At 42.3% G+C, this 14,753-nt stretch overlaps 1 protein-coding gene across 1 annotated transcript in view; it reads left to right on the top strand.

The window, feature by feature from the left end:
• SND1 (staphylococcal nuclease and tudor domain containing 1) overlaps positions 1-14,753 on the top strand; it is a 417,876-nt gene that overhangs the window by 61,709 nt on the left and 341,414 nt on the right. The window contains exon 10 of the mRNA XM_060156765.1: positions 10,831-10,944. Coding sequence (XP_060012748.1) covers positions 10,831-10,944 — 114 coding nt within the window. The remainder of the gene's footprint in view (positions 1-10,830; positions 10,945-14,753) is intronic.

Genomic DNA, 14,753 nt, shown 5'->3' with positions numbered 1-14,753 from the left:
TAATGGAAGCTTTGTCTTTATGGACTTAAAGTGGTTAAATATCCGTATCCTTGAGCTTGAGAAGTGGCTGTGCTAAAAATGTCTAATAGTGAGTTTAAGATGCAAAGCCACTAGGTGGCACTGTCAGTCTGAAAAATCCTGGAATGCTTTTTCTTAGAATGGTAAAATTTTTAACAAGTCTCCGAGGAATTAGCTGAATTTCTTCACTTTCTTTTTTATGATGCCCAAAGTAGTAGGTCACAGAATGTTCAAGCGGCCCCTTCCCTCTTCTGGTAGATGGTCTCTAAGCACCTGTAAGATTAAGTATAATCGTGACTTTTAGTGGACATTAGTGGGAGGAGCCCCTGGTTGGATACTCCCTATGCATCTTCCACATCTTGATGAAGATCAGAATGGACCCCTGCTTCTTTTTGTGAGGACCATACTAGTTTGGGAACTTGGGCATGGCTACTCTGCCTAACTGAAACTTACTTGGTGTGTTTATGTTTCCTATAATCTGTTCTAAAGACTACACTGCACAATGAAAGGATGATAATTCACTCACCAAGGAGGCAGGCCTTCCATTTTCCACCATCATCACTTTGGGCATCTGTGATATTAGTGATGTAGATGACCCTTGGGAGGGTCTCATTATCCTGTACTGTCCCTAGCAGCCCCTCCTCAGTTGAAATTGAGTTTGTAGAGAAACCTAGAAGATTTTGAAGGGTTTTTTGGCCTTGGCAGGTTGGGGAACCTAAGGCATTGCTGAAGAAAAATTCTTCAGCTAAAGGATTAGACAATTGAGTCAGTGGCTTTGCATTTATCTTGAAAATGATTTTATTGATAACTAGAAAAAGGAGAGCTTTAGGACATTTATAGGACATTTCTTCCATTTTAAAAAATCCAGGATCCCAGAATCTATGTTTTGTCTTTTTTGTTTTAAAACAGGGTGAGGCATTTTTTTTGCTTTTGTTTTTAATTACAATGAAGTTTTATTTGTTACAATGCCAGAGTAGAGGAGATTGCCTCCAAAAGCCAACTGATTAAGGATCCTGTAGTATCCTAAACATAAATTTAGGTCATTTGGATATAGACTTGTTCAGAGAGTAGAGAGAAAAAGGTGTTTATAGGTAGATAAATGGTTTTTGAAACTTACTGAATTTTGGAAATTCTTCAGCCTTATTTTTGTTTTTAAAACAGGAAAAAACATAAAAAAGAAGGAAAAACACTCATACTAGATGGAATTACTATGACACAGGTTTGTTTTTTTTTTTTAAAAACAAAGTTGATATACTGTCAATCTCGGAGGTTGGCAAACTATGGCCCACGGGCCAGATTTGGCCCGTCACTTGTTTTTGTGTGGCCTGTGAGCTAAGAATGGATTTTACGTAGAAAAAAAATTTCTGTGGCACATTGAAATAATATGAAATTCAAATTTCAGTGTCATGAGTAAGTTGGCACATAGCCATGTCTGTTCGTTTACATATTGTCTAGAGCTGTTTTTGTGATACCATGGCAGAGGTGAATGGTTGTGACAGAGACCATATGGCCTGCAGAGCCTAAAATATTTGCTATCTGGCCCTTTACCGAAGAAGTCTGCTGACCCTTGATCTATACCAGTCCTACTCAGAGTACCTTGATATGATATAAGGAGCTTGAGCCAGAATGTAAACCAAGGCATTGCTGCTTTCATCAAGAAAATCTTGCTACAGAAAAATGTTCTTGGTGATGTAGTTGATTTATGTTCTGCTACAAGTGCCTTATCTCATTGCAGACTGGCAGCAACTTTTGAATAGTCCTGACTTGTATTCCTTTGTATATAATTTTTAAGTTTGTAAGTTTTTATTTTTAACACGTAAACATTTTTAAAGAACTCTAAGGTCTTCTTAAGAAATGTACTGTCTGGGGGCTTCCCTGGTTGTGCAGTGGTTAAGAATCCACCTGCCAATGCAGGGGACACGGGTTTGATCCCTGGCCCGGGAAGATCCCACATGTCGCGGAGCAACTAAGCCCATGCGCCACAACTACTGAGCCTGTGCTCTAGAGCATGTGAGCCACAACTACTGAACCCACGTGCCACAACTACTGAAGTCTGTGCTCCTAAAGCCCGCGCACTGCAACAAAGAGCAGCCCCTGCTCGCAGCAACTGGAGAAAGCATGCAGCAACGAAGACCCAATGCAGCCAAAAATAAATAAATAAATAAATAAATAAATAAAATTTTAAAAAAAGAGTGGTGACCTCCCAAAACAACACTGCAAAGGCTGAGTCACTTAAAAAAAAAAAGGAAAAGAAAAACAGAAATGTACTGTTTCCCTCTCCCTTGAGGCAGCCATTTATGTAAACATTTTTAAAGAACTCTATTCTCTGCTTAAGAAATGTACTGTTTGTTTCCCTCTCCCTCGAGGCAGCCATTTTCAACTCTTTGCTAATCCATGTCTTGGAATAAAATGTTACATTGCTCACTCTTGATTTTTCAGGCATAACCCCTTTTCCTTCACACCATAGAAGGAGAAGATTTAGTTTTTTCACACATGGGTGTGCATGTATTTTTCTCTATGCCTTCTAATAGGACTATACCATAATTCTGGCTCAGTTAATATTCAATGTTTACTTTGTAAATGCTAATCACTTCCGAGCCATATAGCATATTATGAATACTTTTCATTTCCTGCATGATTTTTTGTTTTCCCTGGAGGTAATAATTATTTTAAAATTTATGTATATATCTTTCTCATACATATTAATTCAGCCCCCACATTCTGGCTGTCTAAATCTCTTCTCAAGACATTGATTCAGTCTGTTATCCTTTATCTTTTTCAATACTACTTTCCAGGAGCCTTGTAACCTGTACCAGCCTGGATTAGTTCTTGTTTTTTCTTTTATAAAGCTGTCATCTTTCGATTTCTTTACCATTATCCTGAGTTTTTCTTTGCCTCACTCCTGGATTGGTACTGTGTTTGCTGGATCTTTTGGCTTCTTTATGATTTACTACTTTATTTTGGTGGCACACATTCTGTAGCTTCTTGGGAAAAGAGTGCTTGGTAGGTAAATTTTTTGAGACCTTTCATATCTACTCTGTTATTACACATGATAGTTTAGGTGGGTATAGAATTTTATGTTAGAAGTTATTTTCTTTTAGAATTATGAAGTCATTGCTCCACTGTCATTTATCTATTGGAGTTTTTTTTTTCCATGTATTTTAGTGGTCTGATCTCTCATCCTTATGATATATTTTTTATTTCTGTAAGCTGTTAGCAAATTCTTCTTTATTCTGAAATTTCACAATGAGGCTCTTTGTTTACCCATGTGTGAGCACGTTGTGGTTTAATTTTTAGTCCTTTATGTCTGGGAATTTCAACTATTTTGTTGTTGATTTCCATCTTGTTTATCTGCTCTCTGTTTTTCTAGAATTCCTGTTTGGATGTTTGAATTCGTGCACTAGTCATCTAATTTTTTCTTAATATTTTCCATCTTTTTGTCTTTTCTTTCTAGATATCTTCATATTTGTCTCTCATCTCTTCTATTAGACATTTCATTTATGATGCTGTATTTTAATTTCTAAGAGCTTTCTTTGTTCTCTGAATGTTTCTCTTATACTGTTTAAAAAATAACATGTAATACTTATTTCAGAGATGAATATCATCTGTTAGGCTTTTGAGGAATTAATAATAATTTTTTGAAGATTTTTTTCTCCCTGCATAGTCTTTGTTGTCTAAGTTGTTTTTAATTCTCTTTGGTTATTTTGACCCCTTATTTTCCGTATTAGAGGCTTTCCTCAGTTATTTGGTGATCCTTGGTTGTCTCTCTCAAAGAATTAGGTATTCAACCCTGGCTTAGGAGCAATGAACTCATGTATGGGATTTAGGGTATACATCTTGAAATCCAGGTGCTTCTTACATAGATTTTAAACCAGTCCTAGTTTTGGGCCTTATTTTCATCCCCCCTTGAGATTCCTGATTTGATAGTTTCTTACTCTTGGGTAGGGGAAGTCTGCAGTATCAATCAGAAAGGCTATTTTCTTTTCTCACCACTAGCTCAGGATGTAGCTTTTGTGAGTCTGTGGAGTCAGTTACCACTCATCCCTCTGCTTTCCAGCTTCCAGGTTTTGTTGCTATATTCTTCTCTCTCATTATCTTTGTCCTTTTGGGCTTTTGGCAAACAACAAAACAAAACAAAATAAAAAACAGCCCCCCAAACCCTTTATTTTTGTGTAGAGTTATTTAGGGAGAGTAACAGAATAAATATTTGAACTTGCTTTAGTTCACAGTGTTCCATTATAAGGCTGCATCGTAATTTATTTAACTAGTCCCCAGTAAGTTATTATGTAGTTTATCACATTTCCAGTTTTTAGACAATGGAATAAATCTCTCTGTAAATGGCAGTTGTTTCCTTAGGAATATTTTGGAGGATATTTGCTCCCCAGGAATGGTAACTAGTGCACATCCCATGTGTGTTCATTTTCTAATATGTTGTAGAGCGGAGCTTGACCAACTTTTTCTTAAAGGACTATATAGTAAATATTTTAGGCTTTCTGGGTCATACAGTCTCTTTGCAACAACTCAATTCTGCCACTGTAGCAAGAAAACAGCTGTGGGTAATATGTAAATGATGGGCGTGGCTGTGTTCCACTAAAACTTTATTTACAAGAGTAAGTGGTGGGCCCTTGGCCACAGTTTACCAAACCCTGTTGTAGAACATGGGATATCAGCATTAAATGTAAAAGGGAAAATGATCTGTATTTCTTTTCACAAGCTAGAACCCAGCTGCAGTTTTGTAGTCATTTTGCCGAATTTAAAACATTTGTTAATGACAAACTACTCTTTCAAGGAAACCTAAAAAGGTCCTAAGCACGTGCCTTGGGCCCTCCCTACCATAGTCTGACAGTCATGCAAGTTCTCGCTGAAGGATTCTGCTCTGAGCCTGATGTGACCCTAAGGCCTGAACAGATAGAGTGACTGCTGAAGAGAGGACCACTCTCTCCCAGGAGTTAATTGTACAGGGAACAGCTAAATAGCCTGCGAAGCCTGCTAAAGGTGACCTGTGAACTCTTTAACCAGGTGCCTCTGGGACCCTCTGGGTGACTTCTGGAACTGATGCAAAGCTGTAGGTTGGAATGTTGGCCGAGAGTCTCACTTCTGAGAAATTTGAAACTCAACAAAGTATTCTCTGGATACATGTGGCACTGAAAGACTGGTTTCCATTCTCTGCTTAAGCAGCTTCTCTTCTTAAGGAAGGAGATGCTAGGGAGGGCTATCCTTGTCTCTCCAGGTTAGCAGAGAGGAATGTTCACTTCACAGCGATTAGCTGAGCCTACTTGAGACTTTTGTGCCTGTCGTGGCTTGCCAGTTTCCTGCCTGCCTTCCCTGTGGCGTTTTAGCTGATCTGTGCTGTTGGTAGCCATATGGTCCCTTGAGCACATGGCTTGGCATCCCTGTCCCTGCTGCTGGATGCTTGGGCCTTGCAGATTTCACAGACCTGAATAACACTTGGGGGTGGGGAGAGGGGGTGGAGTCTTCTCACTGCCCGGCCTGGTAAGTTAGAGGCCTCTAGCTTGGTTCTCTGTACCAATGGATTGCTTAACCAACAGAGCCCCACACTAGGTGCTTCGAGAAGATGCAAAAGAATGAGAAGTGGTTCCCGTTCTCAAGGAGCTTATTACCCTTCAGGGCTTCATCCGGGAGATAACCCTAAGTGGTTAACTGTGTGATATTGTTGGCCATGTCCAGTTTTGGAGGTCCGGTTATAAGCTATCTATGGATGCAGTGGATTCTAGTACTTATTGGGTTTGGCCCTGATGATTTTTTGCTGTGCAAAAATGTCATAGCTTTGAATGGAGCTCATTATCATGTCTCTCTGAGATGGTTTTTTTTGTTTTTGCGGTACGCAGGCCTCTCACTGTTGCGGCTGCTCCCGTTGCGGAGCACAGGCTCCGGACGCACAGGCTCAGCGCCCATGGCTCACGGGCCCAGCTGCTCCGTGGCATGTGGGATCTTCCCGGACCGGGGCACGAACCCATGTCCCCTGTGTCGGCAGGCGGACTCTCAACCACTGTGCCACCAGGGAAGCCCTCTGAGATGGTTTTTAAGCAAGGATATTTAGTAATTTTGGCTAGACTTTTATATTCCTATTTGGTAACGTGGAGAGAACAAAAAATACTAGCTGCTTCCTTGACCTTTTGTCATATGGCTTTCAGATGAAAAGGAAGTTCTGGGGATGGTCTGGCTAGGAAGGTGGCCTCTCCTATACCAAAACGAGGTCAAGACTTGGTTTGTAGCCTAAGTTAGCAAACTAATTTGCTGATAAGAAAATGATTGAATTAGGAAAGACTTGTAAACATTTACCTAGCTTTTTAAATTGAGACTTTATTTTTAGAAGAGTTTTAGATTTACAGAAAAATTAACAGATACTACGGAGTTCCCACATTACCCCCTTTCACCACTCCCCCCAGCTTCCCTTATTATTATCTGACATGATTATGGCACGTCGACTGTAAGTAGTATATCGGCATTGATACGTTATTATCAACTAAAATTACTTCCCCTCTAATGTCTGTTTTCTGTTGCAGAATCTCATCCTCAATAGCACGCTAAATTTAGTTGTCATATCTCGTTAAGCTCCTCTTGGATTTGATGGTTTCTCAGATTTTCTTTGCTTTTGGTGACCTTGACAGTTACGAGGAGTATGGGTTGGGTATTTTGTGGGCTGCCCCTCTGTGGGAATTTGTCTGGTGCTTGGCTTCCTTTTAAGTACCCCTTAAGGTGTCCAGTTTGTTGGCTTGCGCTTAGGTGCCTAGGGGTATTTGCATCAGAAAGTGGCGCTTTGTGTTGTGTGAGGACAAAGGGCGGCAGCTGTGCTGTTCTGGGGGCTGGGGAAGGGATCTGTGCAGTGGGCCCCGGCCATTGCTGTAACTGGGTGGGGTGCTCCATATTTCCGCCACTTTGGTGTTGTTTCACTAGTGTTTCCAGGAGCAGCTTGGGGAGAACAGACCTGGCAGACAGCCTCGGGGAGCAGGAGAGGCAGCCGGATGTCAGTAGAAAGGGTGTTTGGTGTCCCATTTCCAGTGGCCCCATCGAGGGCGCTCGCTGGTGGTGCCTGAAGGAGCCCTGTTTGGGCTGATGTTCCTTTTCTTCCTATCTGGTACTGATAACTTAGGCAGCTTTGGGAGCACTGGTGGTTGTGTCTGGGGACTCTTCTGAGGGTCTCTAGCTCAGGAGGCTGTTGGCGGCTCTTTATGTTCATTGCATGGATGCCGCAGGGTTTTTACAAGCTGAGCAGCAGCAGCCCTTTGCATCCAGAGCACAGCACTGTGGATGGGCTCCGCAGATGGGGAGTGTGGCAGGAGGCCAGGGGGAGGGATGGACGTCCCTTGCCCCTGACAGCACGCTGCCATTCTCCTGACTTTTGGCAGCCCTTAGTCTGCGCGTGTCATCAAGCCACTCATTTTTCCTTTTACAGTTTAGATCTAAGAAATGGGGAGGGAATTGGATTTAGGGCATATATCTCAAGTCCAGCCAGTGACCTTTTTTTCTGTGTTGATTCTGCTCTTGGAGCGTGTGGTAGGGTAGGGTGTGTGTGTGAGTGTGTGTGTGTGTGTGTGTGTGTGTGTGTGTGTGTGTTTTGACTAGGGATCAGTAGCTTGTGGAGAAAGTAAGCGATGATGTGGGCATACTTCAGAATGTCCTGATGAAAAGCACCATCAGAAATATTACTGTTATAAATGTGGTCTGTGATGGTGCTGACGAGCAGGCTTTCGATAGTAATCCGCTCTGCATTTTACTTACTGCACAGTGTGTGACTGTAACTACTATTTTATTGTTTCTTCCATGTCTCTGCCCAGGAGCTGCTTGTTCTCCGGACAGTAATGACACAATTTACAGAGGAATAAAACACCATAAACCACACACACACACACACACACACACACACACACACACACACACACACACACACACACACACACACACACACACACACACACACACACACACACACACACACACACACACACACACACACGCACACTCACACCCCTTCAGAAGGGCAGACCTCGTTTAGCTGGCAGCGTCAGAGTGTACAGTTCCTGAAGAGGAGGTTGCTAATCAGGGAGATGCCGAGCAGAGTCTGCTGCTGAGGCCTGAAATTTACAGCCCCAAGAAGCCGTTTGCTGCTGCCGCGGCTGCTAACGCATCATAAGGGGTGACGAATACCAGTAACTTGTCACCGGGGTGTGCTTAGATCTTCACATTCTGTAATCGGGGGGTGAAGGTGCGAGCACTATGATACTTTCCCTGGTTGTATTTCTCTCTGAGCATGACTAGGGAGTAGAGAATGTCTAGATATTTCTCATGTCTTGATTACAGGAAGCTTCCCTATGTTTTTGGCAATTGACAATTTAATAGGAGTTAGTTTTGCAGTGAGAGGAATGTGTAGCTTGGTCCATCATTGAGATGTAGGAAATACCGTGGTGTGCGTGCACTTGAGATGCCTGCTGATTACTGTATCTGTTGGGCAGTGGTCCTGTACTTTTGAGGGAGGAGCAGTATTGATTTGCTGTACGAGCTGTTTTGCTTGGTTTGGCTTTGTGGAATTTTTGGTTTGAAGGTGGGATAGCAGTATAGTACGTAGCATGGATACCTCGTGGCCCCCTCCCCTACCCCCATGTGCTGTAATCCATGTCATACAAATGTGGGATTTTGAAGCATAGGGAAATCATTAGCTGAGGTCTTTTTCTTTTGGTCAGTTGGCCAAGCCACTGCTGCTGTCTTTAGGGAGTGAGAGGGAGATTCCATTATGATGGGCATTTTTACTTGGCATTAATGTGTCTAGGTGATAATGGGAACAAGATGTACTCTGTTTTTTGCAGTTACTGAGTCTGTGTTCTCGGTTATACCTTCTTGGCTGTTTTTAAGATCTACACTTAAAGTGATTGGGCCTGGTATAAGGGGCTCTTTGATTTGGAGGGTCCTATACACTTAGGCACCACTCATACGTAGATAATCATTCCTGACCTTGACTTGGCCCTCTTGTGACCACACATCATGCTTTTGATTACCTTTGGACTTCACTAAGGTTTTCTGGTCAGATGAGTTTTGGATTCTGGCTGTCTGAGTTTTAGCATTAGCCTTTATGTGACTCTCAGATCTATGAAAAAGGTTATAGCAGAATGGCTGTGGTTATTTGAGCCTGTTTTTTTATTTCCTGCATTCAGGTTTGCAAGTTAATCTTAGACATAGTTGAAAATTAAAAATAATTACCCCCTCTCCTAATCTACACGGCTCTTTCTCAGACTCTTGACTACTCTTTTGGCCCTGGCCTGTTTTTCTCTACACTGCTTCTATTACTTACCGTGTTAAAACCCCAGGATGTCTTCCCATCCACGAGCGGTAGTCAGCCATCCATGGACTTATAGCTTGATTCCAGCTGTCGTCTTTCTTTTTTCATTCATTCTGTTTGATGGCGCGTTCCTCCTGCTATTTCCTGTCATGTAAAATTTCTCACTTGGTTTTGCTTTTTGCTCCTTCTTCAGATTGTCCCTCAAATTACTCTTTACTCTTTTTTTGTGTGTGGTTGGCTGGTTCTCTGGAAAAGGTAGAGACTAGCCACTCTTGCAGGAGTCTGCAAATAAATGGGTATATTCTGTTGTAAAAGGTTGTGAGCCTTCCAGGGAATAGTTAGTGAAGGCTCTTCTGGATACTTACCAGTGTGATACCCACCACAGCAAAGGAGAGGCTGGCTCCTTTTGTTTCACATGTAAAAGAGGAAGGGAATTTTGCAAGTCTACACTCACGGTGCAGCTGACCCCAGTAGTTTGTTCAGCTACCTGTTTGCTCCTGTTGGGGTCTGATTGAAGCCTAGGAGAGTTAGTTTTGGTTCTGTATACGGTGACTGTGTTTTGTAGTCAATAGCTACCTCATGGTAAAGTGTTACTTGCAAAAAAATCCAAACAGCCTTGTAACAACAGGTTCTGAATATAATTGGGTGAATTGTAGACTGCTGGCTGAATTATGAGGTCTAGTTACAACCCTGATGTGGTCCCAGTCTGGTTTCAATGGAATTTTATTCTCTACACGTTGGTGGAGTGTTCTAATAACCTCCACAGAGGAATATTTGTGCTTTTGCCCTTGAATAGATATCCTCGTAAACTACCCCAGATTGGGAGTTAATCATTGGCTGAGAGTGGGGTCCAGTGTTACTGACTTTGGGTTCCAAAACAGAGATGCCCATAGTAGTGATCTGAAAAGGAGGCTTTCAGAGTAGCTGAAGTAATATCTTAGCAATTTAATGTTTCTGCCGGTGAGATTAACAGCTGAGCATCTCCTTTCGCACGCTGAGATGACAATTCTTTTTGCCCTTCACTTGCCTTTGATTTTTCTGCTCTGCATTGGGGCGTCCTATTTTGGTTCTTTCTCATCTAGTGCTGCTACCTTCTTCTAATCCAGCCCTTGCCTCTTTTCCTAGAATCATGTTGTGATAGGCATTTTGATTGTAGCTTAGAACCTGTTTCAAGGAAAATCTTCAATAGCACGTAGAGACTGGATTTCCAGTTCGTAAGCTTTGTAGTTAACCACAAATCTTGATCAGGGCAAAAGATTTAAAAAAAGCTTGACTGTCTTTATGAATGACACAGATCCTGCCTCGATGAGAAATCACCATCTCTTTGGGGGCTGATAATTATAGGATAGTTTTCTTCAACATTGTTGTACCATAAAGAAAGATATTGGATCTACCCCAGATGGCTCTTGATCTCATCCTTCTTCCTGTAACTGGGTGTGCCTTGCTCCTTAGCATGTGTGCTATGAGATTTGGGCTATCAAGGCAACATTTAAGCATTTTTGCCTTCTCGCCCACAGGTGATGCAGGTGCTGAATGCCGATGCCATTGTTGTGAAGCTGAACTCTGGGGACTACAAGACCATCCACTTGTCCAGCATCCGACCACCGAGGCTGGAGGGGGAGAATACACAGGTGAGATGAGAAAAGCAGCAAAGCCTCTTTTCCAAAACCAAAGGGGAGGAGGTGGAGAATTAGTTAGATGTGGTCCATGTGTGGGAGAATGCTAACGGACAAGTAGTGTAAATCGCCAAAGTATTATTTCCTAGCATTTGCAGCCTAGCTGCTATTGGACAGGTCTCAATTTCTCCTGAACCACACCCACTACTCTCCTTCATTTTCGATGGGCCCTGTTGGCATTCCTCCCTAAGGGGCTTGAGAGGAGTTAAGGTTGGTATATGTTAGGTGGTAAATGAGTCTTGTTTATTAACGAGATCTTATTATATGAGGATAAGGGGAGGAAAAGATCTATGTCTCACATGCATGATAGTAAGGCTTGTTCTGCTGGTCATTTGGATTTGATCTGTACGCTTTTGCTCTAGGAAGAAATGAATCTTGGTATATATATTATCTGGGGCCACCTACTCATCTTTTCCAAGTGGTAACTGGAATTATTAGCTGTACTGTTTCTTGCTGCTTGTTGGATCTTTTGGCAGCAAGGGTGCTTGCCTAGCCAATGTGTATGATTTTGGTATGTCAACTTTGAGAAATTATGTTTAGGCTGAAAACTGCAGGCAGTTTTGTTTTAAATTCTGTGGTCATTTTCTTTCCATTGTTATGTTATAAGAGGTTGGGGAAAGGGATTGTGGTTGAACTTCTTTGTTTGTCTGGCTGTCTTGTTTTTACAGACATCTTTTTAGCCCCTGTTTTTGCCTTCTGATAACTAAAGTGTGTAACTGTGTCGATTGGTTATAGAACTGGGTCCTCAGTGAGAGCCGGTGCCACAGGCAAATTGAACAGTGTGGTTGAAGTTAGTGCTGTGTGGCTTTTTAATGTATCCCTTTTGTAGTTCTAGAGACTTGAAATTTGCTTTTCTGATGTTTTGCACGTCTTGGTGCATTCATGAGTTGAAATTCAGGCCCTGTTTTCATTTGTGTGAGAGTTTAGAGACAGCCCATAAGAGTCAAATGAAAATATTGTGATTGTCTTTTGAGTCAGATCATGCGTAAGAAACCCATACAAGATGGGTTCTTTGAATGTCTGGCCAATCAGTTCATCTCGACCCCCAACCCCCCAGCCTTTTCTTTCCCACAGAGGAGGCAATTTAATGCAGCAAGCAGGATTGTGGTAAGGTTGAGAATGTAAATGCACGAAAGCCTAGAAATGCCAAAATAAGGTTCTCTCGGTAACTGTAGCTCTGCCTCATTGCACAGAGTAAATACACATGTCCAGTTTTGTCAGCGCTGGGAGTAGTCCACAGTTCTGCATTTGTGCCATGCAGTTGGAATTAAGGAGACTCAGTAGCTGAATTTTAAGTAGTTTTTAGGGGCGTGGGGGAGTTTATAGCTTAGGTCTGACGATAGCAAGTTTTCTGGAGTAAGAACTAAACTACCACTGAGAAGTTTTCGTTTTTCTTGGATCCTTTGGAACTCCTCAGGGAATAATGGATGGATTTCCCTTAACCTAGCGGATGACAAAAGTTGTTGGAATACATCTCCCAGTTTAGGCAGGATCATGTTTATAGAATTTCTTCTTCTTTACCAAGGTAGGTTATCTCTTATTTTATTTGTTAGACTTCTGTTCACTCCTGAGATATTACTCCATTTTAAGAAAGTTCTAAGTGAGTCTCAGCTCTAAGAGTCAACATATGGCTTTTGAGTGAAATGAAGAATGATTTCCCTTATTTGTTCATTAAATTCCTTTGGAAGATTTTAATGAGGGTCACATAAGAAATTAATATAATACACTTTGAGTACAGTGGTGGTGGGTGCTGTGAAGAGCCCTGTTGTGGTGGGTGCTTGGGAAGTCTTTCCAGGAGCAGCTCGTATACCTCTTGAGTGCTCACAGACGAGAAGTGAGCAGATGAGAGAAAGGGCACTGTAGACCAGCACTGTCCAATAATGCAAGCCCCAAATGTGCACTGTCCATGATGCAAGCCCCAAATGTGAGCTCTGTGTGTTATTTAAAATTGTCTAGTAGCTATGTTTTAAAGAACATTAATTTTAATGCAGTTTATTTGACTTACTATATCCAAAACAGTATCATTTCAACATTTAATGAATGTAAAAAATTCATGAGATATTTTACTTTTATTTTTACTGTGTCTTGGAAATCTGGTGTATATTTTATACTCGGATCTCAGTTCATCCTAGCATATTTCTAGGGCTCAGTAGCCACAGGTGTGTAGTGGCTACTGTAATGGACAGCACAGGTTTAGGAATGCAAATGAATAGGTTCATTGTCATTGATAAATACTTACTGGGTACCCACTTTGTACCAGATGCTATGCTGGGATTGCAGTGGGGAATAAACCCTCGTGGAACTACTCTCATGGAACTTTAAAATCTAGTAGGGGAAATTCGCAAGTAATCACGTTTATGTCTTGTGTTATGAAAGGAAAGGTTAGCGTTTATAAGAATGCATAATCTGGGAAGGCTTCTTTGAGGAAGTGAGGAAGGCCTGAAGGCTGATTAGGAGTTAGCTAGGTAAAAAGTGAGGAGAAGACAATTTCTGACCGAGACAGCAGCAATGACAAGAATCGGGTGAGTTTGGGAATAGGGAGTGGATGGCCTCTGCGGATGGTGCATGAGTGGTGTGATGCCTGTGTGGTCCAAAATATGGGCAGGGCCAGATCATGTATGTCCTGTGAATATTCCCGGTTACTCATGAAAAGAGAGAGAATGTGGGGCATGTGATGAACTGTGAGTAATTTTGTATGACTGGAATAGAGGATGCTTAATGCCAGGGGTTGGTAAGAAATGAGTTTGGGAGTTAGGCAGAGGCCATGTGTTGAAAACATGTCTGCCATGCCTTGTAGGCTTTTGTCTTGAACGATTTTAAGGGATGGCACCTTTTGGGTTTGAGTGTGCTTGTGTTGGTGGCTTTCATTTATAAAACATGAAAGTACTTTGCGTCTATAAAAGAGGATCATGCTAGGTGAAAACTGATCTGTAGCGAGGGGTTCTGGTTTTGTTTTTGGTAAAGCTCACCTGGGGGTGAAAGGTATGAGGAAGGAGAGGCTGTGGATGTGGCTCCAGTAGCCTCCCACCCTGGAGGAGTCTTTCTACTTGAAGAATTCGCCCTGGAACCCTCACAATGAGTGGAGATTCTGCTCTCTGCTTATCTTAAAGAGATTTACAGTATGGGTGTAGGAACAGAAATCACCCAGAGATCCCAGTGAGGCTGTAACTATATGTGTGTAATGACTAGGCAAGCAGGAGTCCCCTTGGAGTCTTTGGTTTCCCTAGTGTTCTTTACTGTATACCAACAGTTCCTGTAGTACAAGGGGAGTCCAGTCAAGTACTCAAGGCTTGGATGTCGGGACCTCTGTTAGGCCGCATTGCCCCCTTGTGCAGGTTAGAGAAGGGTGCCCCTTCCTTCAGGCAGCCTCACGTCAGGGCACATGGCTTGGCAAGTAGAGTGGAGGCTGAATTTTAGCTCCCACTCTCCCTCGGTCCACTTGGCCAGGTGCCCTCGTGCACGGCACAATGTGTACAAGACGATGCGGCTGTCCTAGTTAGAACAGGGCTGATGGACTCGCCAAAGAAGATGTCGAGGGTATGTTTTGGGAATTGGGTAATGGTCTCGTACTCACAGAAACAAAGGATGCTTGACAGTTGTTTGGAGATGACGGAGGGACCGTGGAGGGTGCTGAATGAAACCCTCAGGAGATTGCCTTCTCTCGAATTTGGGGACATTTTGGGGGACGGGGTGTCAGTGGCTTTGAAATGGAGAGAAAGTAACTTGGCAGCTTATGGTACTGGAGCTCATTCTACACAAAAGAA

Source organism: Lagenorhynchus albirostris, chromosome 8 (assembly GCF_949774975.1).
Source record: "Lagenorhynchus albirostris chromosome 8, mLagAlb1.1, whole genome shotgun sequence".
Taxonomy (NCBI): domain Eukaryota; kingdom Metazoa; phylum Chordata; class Mammalia; order Artiodactyla; family Delphinidae; genus Lagenorhynchus; species Lagenorhynchus albirostris.
Note: the sequence above shows the minus strand (reverse complement) of the source record. Positions and strands in the feature narration are given on the sequence as shown.